This window comes from Alternaria infectoria (genome assembly GCF_024043175.1).
Source record: "Alternaria infectoria strain BMP 0036 chromosome Unknown scaffold_6, whole genome shotgun sequence".
NCBI lineage: Eukaryota > Fungi > Ascomycota > Dothideomycetes > Pleosporales > Pleosporaceae > Alternaria > Alternaria infectoria.
This window is the reverse complement of record NW_026250695.1, coordinates 306,983-316,696: the sequence shown is the minus strand read 5'-3', so window position 1 is coordinate 316,696 and position 9,714 is coordinate 306,983. Positions and strand designations below refer to the sequence as shown.

The 9,714-nt window shown below is 51.1% G+C and overlaps 3 protein-coding genes across 3 annotated transcripts; 1 reads left to right on the top strand and 2 right to left on the bottom strand.

Moving 5' to 3' along the window:
• Positions 1 to 1,604: 1,604 nt before the first annotated feature.
• On the bottom strand, positions 1,605 to 2,064 carry RPS20 (40S ribosomal protein S20; the record flags this gene model as incomplete). Its single annotated transcript, XM_051495795.1, has 3 exons — positions 1,605 to 1,699; positions 1,755 to 1,956; positions 2,011 to 2,064. The coding sequence occupies 3 exons, from the start codon at positions 2,062 to 2,064 to the stop codon at positions 1,605 to 1,607; spliced, it is 351 nt and encodes a 116-aa protein (XP_051353635.1).
• Positions 2,065 to 2,435: 371 nt separating this feature from the next.
• Positions 2,436 to 4,484, top strand: J4E92_004404 (uncharacterized protein; the record flags this gene model as incomplete). Its single annotated transcript, XM_051495794.1, has 2 exons — positions 2,436 to 3,577; positions 3,641 to 4,484. 2 exons carry the CDS (start codon positions 2,436 to 2,438, stop codon positions 4,482 to 4,484), a joined length of 1,986 nt encoding a protein of 661 aa, XP_051353634.1.
• A 1,119-nt stretch (positions 4,485 to 5,603) lies between these two features.
• On the bottom strand, positions 5,604 to 9,324 carry J4E92_004403 (uncharacterized protein; the record flags this gene model as incomplete). The annotated part of the gene is made up of 6 exons (XM_051495793.1): positions 5,604 to 7,108; positions 7,232 to 7,699; positions 7,749 to 7,812; positions 8,079 to 8,191; positions 8,242 to 9,160; positions 9,220 to 9,324. 6 exons carry the CDS (start codon positions 9,322 to 9,324, stop codon positions 5,604 to 5,606), a joined length of 3,174 nt encoding a protein of 1,057 aa, XP_051353633.1.
• Between the last annotated feature and the right edge of the window lie 390 nt (positions 9,325 to 9,714).

Genomic DNA, 9,714 nt, shown 5'->3' with positions numbered 1-9,714 from the left:
GGTCTTCTGGTTTGCCAAATGTGAGTCTGGGCTTACATATTCCAGACATGAGTCTAACGCATTTTGTTCCATTTAGTCGATTCAACCGCGCACGTTGCTGAGAATTTGGGATGGGATGATGCACCGGGCGGTACTGATTTCATTATGGTGAATGGTGTATGAAATGCTGCCGGCGCGACTCCCAATAATTCAGGGTAAACTCCTAGAGTTACAAACTGTGTTATACATTGGTGGTTGTTTGTCACAGGCAGTCGGCATGCGGACCTTAGGGCGGGGTGGATATTTGGTCGATCAGTGTTGCCGTTGATAGTTTGTTGCCAGCTATGAAAACATCAGCAGACTATCGGACTGTCTCCAGCTATCCTGCTCTCTCATCTTTTCCTTGTGCACTACACAATTGTTGTAACCAAACGAACCTTTGTCGTTTTTGTATTGGCCCCGAGCCGGCTTTGGGGATAAGTAGAGAAGCACATGTCGAGCTGTACGACGAGAAGCGTTTTATCAAAGCTCAACTGCGATAGATTCATCTATCCACAGGCTCACGTGAAGTCTATATATTGGGTCAACTGACCTCCAGTTCCTTGACGCACTCTATGGGAATGTTTGTCTACCTAGTCATGCGTTCACCGCACGCCGTGCTATCGTGAACTTACAGACGACTATATATCCCGCACTTGCTGTGTCCCACTTCTTACGTGTCTACACAAGTTCAAGATGTCTGTGACCGACCATAACCTAAAAGAATCATGTCACAGTATTATGCGCGACTGGGACATATGGTTCTACGAAGGTTGCGACCCAGCTTTTGTAGAAGCCAGGCCCACCTATCTCGCATCCTCGGAAGACCGCCAGGTCGCCTTGCTAGCCATGTATAAGCCTGACACCTTTCCTCAAGGCGACGGAGTGAGTGTAAACATGAGAAGTCCGAAGCTGAAGGACGCTTTAGATGACCTGGCAAGAGAGCATGGTTTAGTAGGTTGTTTAAGACATCCACGGCACCAAATCGCGTTTTGGTTTAGCAGATGTGAGTCTAATATGTGCAATTTGAGCGCGAATGACCCAAGCAGAGCTCTAATCTTTTGTTATCCATAGTGGCAGACTTCGAAGCGGGCGATAGGATGGGCTGGGACGACTTACCACTCGGCGTTATACTTCTTGATGGTCTAATTCTACTCGGCCCTCCTGAGAGTGCTGGCTTGTGAAAGGCACAGATGAAGGCTGGGATATCGTGGTTGAGCTAAAGAGTGGCGGGTACACGTTTTATACGTAAATGATTTGTGGAACATGCAGACGATGAGACTCTCATACGAGAAGGGTGCAACTCTTGTCGGTGGGCCTTTGTCAGTGGCACGTATTGGTCGACCATACAAGCATCTTTTAGCTCTCTGGCTCATGCCTTCTTTGTTCTGTGGACTGCATATTGTGACGGCTGTCGTTGATAGCCCGTAGAAGCCTCTCACGGTCAAAGTCACATCCCAATGCAATGCGCAGTCATGTCTGAATCATTTCATTTCGTGTATGTCCAGCTTCGAGAGCTGTTTCATAGCCACACGTCTGTTCAGACCGTTGACACTCCTTTTATAATCTTTTTGTGGACCAAGCCCTTATGCGGCGATGGTAACCTCAACCTCGACACCGGCCTCGATGTTGATGATGATCTGCTTGACAACCTCGGTGGGAGCGTGGAGGTCGATGAGGCCTAAGTCCACAATTAGCTGCTGTCCGGTCGACTGTCTGGAGTGGTATGCACTTACGCTTGTGGATGCGCATCTCGTAGGTGTCCCAGGTCTTGGAACCCTCACCGCAAGGAGTCTTACGGGTGGTGATCTTCAAGTGCTTGGTGGGCAGGCGGACGGGGCCCTTGACGCGGAGCTCCTTGTTCTTGGCACGGTCGATGAGCTCCTGGCAGACCTTCTCGAGGCTCTTGACGTTGCGGGAGGTGAGGGTGATGCGGATCTGAACGCGCAGTCAGTACACAGCCTCGTGCGCATAGAATACATGGCGACGTACCTTGTGGATCTTGGGGCCCTCGCCGAAGTCCTTCTCGCCCTTGTTGTAAGACATCTTGTCGGATTGGAGTGTGGTGTTGTTGTAGGTTCTGAGTTAGATTCCAGTCACGACCTGGATCCTTGATCGCGGTAATGTGATGACTGGGGTGGCGTTAAAATTTGCGACGGCGTTCGGAGTCGTTAAGTTCTTCGCGATGCGCATTTTCGATCTGTGGGTGATGCGCGCCAAGATTGCGGACGCTAGTGCCGTAACTGGTATCGCTCCCTTTTGATCGCTCGGCAGGCGGGCCCATGAGCCATCATGACTGCATGACTGCAGACAAACAACAGAAATTGAACCTTTTAAACACTTCGAGCGTTACACATACTGTGCACTGTACCTCTGAGCCCGGCCTTGGATTTCGTCTTTCAACGTCACCAACAGAGATGTCGCTACCCCACTTCGCGCCATTCCCAGACGCAAAAGTCAGAAAGAGCATACTGCCCGACGAATGGCAGTTGTACCTGGATTCGTGGGCTTCGCTATCTGAGCTCTATCTGAGATTAGAGGACCAAAAGTTCTCGGAGGCGACCAAAGAGGAGAGCTCTCTCACGCAGTTTCTCCTGTCTTTCTTTCATGAACTGGCCCTGGACGATGAGCTAGCAGCTAAAGTTGCGTCATTACGAAAGAAGACTTTCTTTTTATTACACAGAATTCTTTCCAAAGAAGAGATACCCACTCCATTGCTCAGCTGGTCAGCCCTATCTGACATCTGTCATGCGTATCCAAAGAGCGAGCAGTTCCGTACGCTCTTGCAAGGGTCATGGAAGCGAAAGGGTGCGGCAATCGAGAAGTCGTTACAGACAGCGAAAACGTCTCTAATCCGGAACTTGGAATCAAAGCGACCGGAAGAGGCCGAAAAGACACTTGATCGGATCGCACCTCTTCTCAGAGCCTCGTCAGATGCCAGCGTGTTCATGCTCACAGGGTCCGACTTCCTTGACTCTCTGCTCTCCGCATACCCACAAGTACCGAAATCAATGCAGAAGAAGCTGGTTACGACTGCATATCTTGGCCTGACAGCCGCATTAGAAGGACCAAAGTCGAATTACTCATTGCTCTCCGATCACCTGTACAGCCTAAAATCCAGTGAGGAGCAAGATCAGAAGAAGGGGCCTGGCAAGAAGACATTGGTTGCTGATCTTGTCACCAACACACCGCTACTGGAAAAGATAAGAGAAAAAGCTACTACTCCGGAAGCAACAAGAGTGAAGAATACTGCAGCATCGTTGAGCGCATTTCGGCAGTCTAGTCTAGCTCGGCCGAAGAGGTTGATTCGACGAAAGGTAGACAAAGGCAAAGCAGCAGCAGATCAAGATAGCTATGGCCACGGAGCATTCACCGGCGAGATACACGTCCACCGGATGAGTATGATTAGCCAGATCCAGGATCTCTTTCCAGACCTGGGTGCAGGCTTCATTGTCAAGTGCTTGGATGAGTACAACGACGACATCGAGCAGGTTACCGCACATCTTTTGGAAGATTCGTTACCGCCACACCTAATCGAGGCTGATCGGAGCGAGAAACTGTAAGCACTTCCACTTGAGCTTCTGCCATCATAGCTTCAGTCAGACATACTAATGCGTGCTAGGCCCACACCGGCGACACCGTCACAGCCAATGCCACCACCTAGATCTAGCCAACACCTCCCAGAACGACGCAATGTCTTTGATGACGACGAATTCGACAGGCTTGCAGTTGACACATCGCGATTCCATATTGGTCGCAGAGGTCAGGATTCGACTGCCGATGAGATCTTGTCCGACCGCAGTAAAGCACCCGCCAAATCAGCAATCATGGCGGCGCTGGCAGCCTTCGATTCGGATGACGACGAGCGGGATGATACTTACGATGCAGAAGACGTCGGCGCATCTGTCGACACTGCCGCGCACGGACCTGGCGAAGATGCCGACTTGGGTGACAAGAATGAAGAAGCCCTTTTCCGCGCCTACACCATGACACCTGAGCTGTTCGGTCGTGAGTCGGAGACAAGGCGGGGCAAAGCTCGAACAGCCCTTAAGAGCGAAACTGGTATGACCGACGAAGCAATCGAAGGCTGGGCCATCATGATGGGGCGCAATCCTCGCGCACTGCGGCGGCTCGAAGCGAAGTTTTCCAATTTCCAGGGTCAGCAGCGAGAGCTTCAATCAACAGCGTGGCGGGACAGCCCTGCAGGATCTGGCGACGAAGCCAGTGGTGATGGGCAAGGAGGTCGCGGCGGAAGAGGCGGCAGCGGTAGAGGAAGAGGCAGAGGGCGCGGACGTGGCGGCCCAGGTGGTGGACGAGGTGGTGCCAGCGTCGCAGGTCCTGCTGACGACAAAGGTACGCAAATATCACGGCAACGCAAGGAAGCCAACAAGGGTTCAAGTGCGAACCATAATCGGAAGGCTCAACGAGGAAAGAAGATGGCCCGAGCAGGTTTCCCGGCAAGTTGAGGGGACATACTGTTCACTCAGGCCAGGAAGTAACAGTTTATCCTTTGCATTCAGAAATATCTCTACATATCTCAGACGAGGCTGTAGCCGTACCTTCAATGCAAAAAGCGTAGTAGCTTCACCATAACCTAACGATATCGGGATCATCCACCCTATCGCCCAACCCCGCATCTTTACCCAAAAAGTTACCCAAGCCACGCACCTCTCACCCCCATCATTCCAACCCCTCTCCACAAAAAGAAAAGGCGCGTAGCTAATAAGCTCTCCGACGGGGAATCGACTGTTTGCACGATTAGACAAAGCTCAAAACACCCCTCAAGAATAGGTAGCACATACACCCCGGTCTCCCGCGCTTGTAAACACTTCGTGAACATTTGACAAGCGGAAATCATGACCACTAGACCATCGAAGATGTTGCTGTTACCGTCACATGACGTAAGCAGATGGATATGTGTGTTTGATGAGAGAAAGCCCAAATTATGCATCTATATTTCCTGGAACCATGGTTTTGAGGGGGTTTGGCTTGGGTAGCAAGTATCACGCGGCCAACACCAACGGTTGGCATGCGGGGTAGGCTCGTGGTGCCATGTGGTGATGGCACCCGGGCTTACCGGGTATCAGTCAGCTAGTCGGGGGACGCAGGGTCGTGGATGGGACTGGCATGGCTGGGTTTTGCGGCTGGGAATTTTAGTTGGCTGATGTGGGAAACTTCAAAAACGCGTGCGCGACTGCGCGGCATGCTGGAATGCGACGCGACGACATACACACGTTCGGAAACCGTAGAAAGCATCGTAGAGCGCTCAAGCGTGTTCTCTTTTTTTTTGTAACGCGAGAGGCAAACATTTGCCCCTCTAGCCGCTTCTGTGCGTGCCAAAACGCTGATTCGCTTATGTCTTTGGGCGTAGTTTACGCCCAAGGGGCCTGCGCAGTACTCCCTGAAGGTGTCCTCATAACTCTTCACCCATGCATCGCATTACATCGCATCACACGTTGGACTCATCAAATTAATGGTACCACCATATATTCAGCGCATCTTTTGCGCGGTATCTTCATGAAGTCGTGATAACCGAGCACCTCTCCACTGTGAGCCCGGTACAAGACGTAGCACTACACCACTACTCAAAGTCGGCGCAAATACCCGTTGTTGTACTTCCACAACTGCTCCAAGCACACCGCAGCAGCAACGTACTTCCAGCTCCTCAACGTGCGGTAGTTCTCCCAGCCATCCGTCTCCAGCGCGACCATGAAGCACGCAATGGAGCGCGGCAACGCCTCCGAATCCGCATCGCCGTCCCAGTCTCCATCACCCATTACTATATTCTTGATCATGTCGCTGACATCGCGGTTGAAGCGTTCTTGAACCTCGAGGTTGGCTTCGCGGACGTAGCGGGAGGGTGCACGATCTTTCTTGCCAAGGATGTTACCACTAAACACCTCAAGCTCGGTAAGACGTGAGCCTCGAGACGGACGATGTGTGTCCATAATTTCGAACATGTTCTCTTCGTACGCTTCACGGAGTTGTTCTGCGAAATCCCAATGGTGTTCCCATTGTACTCCACGGGTCTCTCGGATCACATATCGCTTGAGCTTCTGTACCAGCGTTTCATCACCCCGGCGATGGTGAGATGTTCGGTAGGCGTTCTTCATCTTATCGAAGAACGTTTTTTCGTCGATCCGCCGATACAGAACTCCTAGGACCTTTGTGCTTGTGTAGTATGAACTCCTTGGTTTCTCAGCATTTAGCACACTCACTTCGTCGAGCTCGTCACCCTCAAGCTCCTCGAGTTCAGCAGCGCCCAAGTCGTTGACGATGAGGTTCGATCCTGGCGCCATGAAGTCAGGGCGGATGTGATCAGAACCTGGCGGTATCTGAGCCATTTTGGCAGGAATCCCAGATTTTCCAAAGTCGACGGCATCGGATGCGAGCTTGGCAAGAAGCAGGCACTCTGCATCTAGAGTGCCAAAAGGAGCCTTATCAGCGCGAATCTTGTGTTTGTTCGAAATCTGTCCCAATCGATCCATGTTCATGTATTCGATAAAGAAGTCAACGATATCGTCGGCAGTTACCGGCCGCCCCAAATCCTTTGCCGGCGTGGATGGGTAGTCGGCGGGTTGATAAACGATTCTCGGAATCAGTCGAGTGTCGTGAATGATGTGGAACAAGTCTCCATCAAGATCACCGCCACTTAGCTTCGATGGTAGATCCCGCGGACCTTGCTGTGAGAATACGACGCAGTTGTGCAGTGCTCTGAGGGGCGAACCTTCTGGAACATCGACTGCTTTGACGACCTGAATATCGCCTGGGTGTAGCGCAGGGGCTCTCGTGATGACTATTCGCTCGCCAACGAGTATGGTTCTCTTCAGTTTGTCGTTCGTATCGTAATCTTGTAGCGGAATGTAGACCTCGCCCTCTTTCAGAATGTTCCATTCGTCCATGATGCCATAAAGGAGGTAGCCGTTCTTGATTGGAATACGCGCGCGATATTTGATATCTCTCAGGCTTGACATAGCTGCCACTTCCACGATGTCGGTGAGGAAGCTGTCCGCGTGGAATGATAGACCCAATTCATTCATTCGCCGAAACAGTGACGGGACTCTCGCGAGATCACCCGAGTGGGAGTATTCTAGCAGGCTTGTTAGCACATATGACCATACGTTCGGGAAGCAGTTCATGGCGATGCCGCCGAGTATGAGGAACCAAACATCCTTTCAGGCCGCACAGCATGTGCTAGAAAACCGGGACTTACCGAGAAGGCTGGCTGCATTCAGAGGATGCTCCGTCATGAGTTTCAGTTCTGTGACAGCTTCATCCTGGACCGCCATGAAGTTTTCCGCAGGTATACGTAAATCCTCAAGGATCTTGATGAACTGGTGGTTCAGATATACTCTGAGAGGCTTGTAGGCAGCTCCACAGATTTCCAAATCCCTCCACTCTTCTTTGGCGACGTATTTGGTCATACTCTTTCGGGCGTGCAGTTGATCACCTTGCAATGTCGTATCTAGTGATAGTACCCCCTTCGCACCTCTGAACCGGATCTGTAGCACCGTCGGCCTGAGTGCTCTACGGTCCGGCTGGAAGGCGTTCCAAACTTTTTGGAAGAGGCTCAATGACAAGGTTCCGCAGCCGTCACTGAATGTGCGGTTGTTTCTCGTGACGTCGTCCTTCATTTCGTTTACATAGGCGGTTTTCGAGATTGGCACCGAGAATGTTGTATCTAGATGTCGAGGTACAATGTCAGCACACATCTCACATACGTTTCGTACCGAGTTGAACCCTACCGGAGAACGCCTGCCCTATCCTCGCCGCGCATTTTGCGGCGCAACGAATCTGGGAAAAGTCACCCAAATCGCGAATGCTCAATGAAGTCAGTACAAGTCCCACACGCAAATCATACGTACTTACACATCTCTTGCGCGGACGACAATATCATCTTCCTTGAAAGGAGCCATAAACCAAGCTTCATGAGTACGGAGTGACGCATGGGAAAAGCCGAGAAATTGGAATGTATGTCCGGCGACCGTGATACCCGTTCGAAGTACGCCTCGAAAGCGTTCGTAGACTCTCTCTTGCGATGCCCGTGGGTCATGGAATACCGGCAGCTCGTCTTCATCTGCGAAGAACACGCGCATGAAGAACTGGGCGTGGGTTTTGTACTTCCTCAATATACGATTGGAGACGACCCAGTCAGGGCCGCGTAGCAGGATACCTAAAATATGACTTTAGTGTTGCAATTTGCAGTATTGGAAGTCTACATACCGGTAGGTGTGACCGTAGCCTTGTATGTTAAGGCGAGGTGATTTTGCTTCTTCTGTTTGACGTCCCAGATCCGGGAAAGCTCTTCAAGACGTTGACAACATTCGATGCTTTCATCAAGAATGCGCTTAATGGTCTTGATCATGAAGCTTTTCGCTTCAACAGCTGGTGCAGGCGTTGGTATTCGCTTTCCTCTGCGACTGACTGCGTTTGAAGTAAGATCTGCCGCCTTAACACCCGGTGTAGGCGTTGGTATCCGTTTCCCAAGGAGACGAACTGCGTTCGCGGTGAGTTCTGCACCATGCTTCTCAGCAGCATTTTGTACTACCGGTATCAGTTCCTTCATCTTCCACGGGGCGATTGTACCCTCTAGCATGAGCGCTGTCAGTTGGTAACGGATATTGAACGTGAAGGTCTGCGGAAAGGATGGTCCATAGTCGCTAAGCATCTTGTTGACGACTGCATACTCGTGTTCAATACTGCCCGTCAAAGCGGTGGGCTCCATGGTCTTCATCCATTTTGTGTTAGGTCCCGCGAAGAAGGGCTTAACAAAGGTCCAAGCAAGATCAACGCTTCGGGTGTCGGAGAAGGCGATCTTGTAGACCATACACAAAGCGGAGTTCATGTCGTGAGATTTACTCAATTTGCATAGTCTTTGTAGCCGAAGAACTGGTTTTGGCGGCTTGATGCCGAGTCTCGACAATGCGGCAGAGATGTCGTTCGGTGCTTGCTCACCGGCATACAAGTGTAGATCATTAGTCGATTGAATGTCGTAGAACTTCGGTGGAGACTTGAGGGTGAATGTTATCGTTCCATGTTGGCCATTGCCGCGAGACGGAACGATGTGCTCTATAGTAGCATAATCAATATCAATCCTGCAATGCCAGTTGAAGGCTTCGGCGGTTTCTGCCCGGAGGTAAATCTGTGTGGGTAAGCATCCGTACTAACATTGACGTGTTCGATGTAGAAGGATATACCTACCACTAGAGCATTCTTGCCGAACGTAATGTAACCTTGCCTTTTGTCCTTGAGCTTCTGGTCAAAGACGAGCTTGCCAAGGTGATCGTAATCCCAGACGCCTGTCATCAGGGTACGGAAAGACAACGTCGACCCTCCCGGACGCTGAAGTTTCGCGATAGGCGTCGGACTTTTGAATCTTTTGGCCTCTTCTATCTCTTGCTTCTCTCTGAGTGACTTGAGTTGGAGCGGATCTTCCCGACGCTTGTTACTTTGGCGAAAGTCGAGCGGCTGATTTCCAAAATAAAGAGGTTGCAGCGCCTGGCGTCGGCCCTGACTACCGCGTATATCCAGAAATCGATTCCCACTGCTAACGCTCGGTACAGTGAGAATGGCGAAATCATTGTGTTGACTGGAAAACTTTCGAACGTCGAATGCGAACACGTCGACGCTGTGGAGAGCGTCCTGAAGGGTGTAACGTAAGAGGACGTGATTGGCGTCTTTGGGAACCTAATGTTA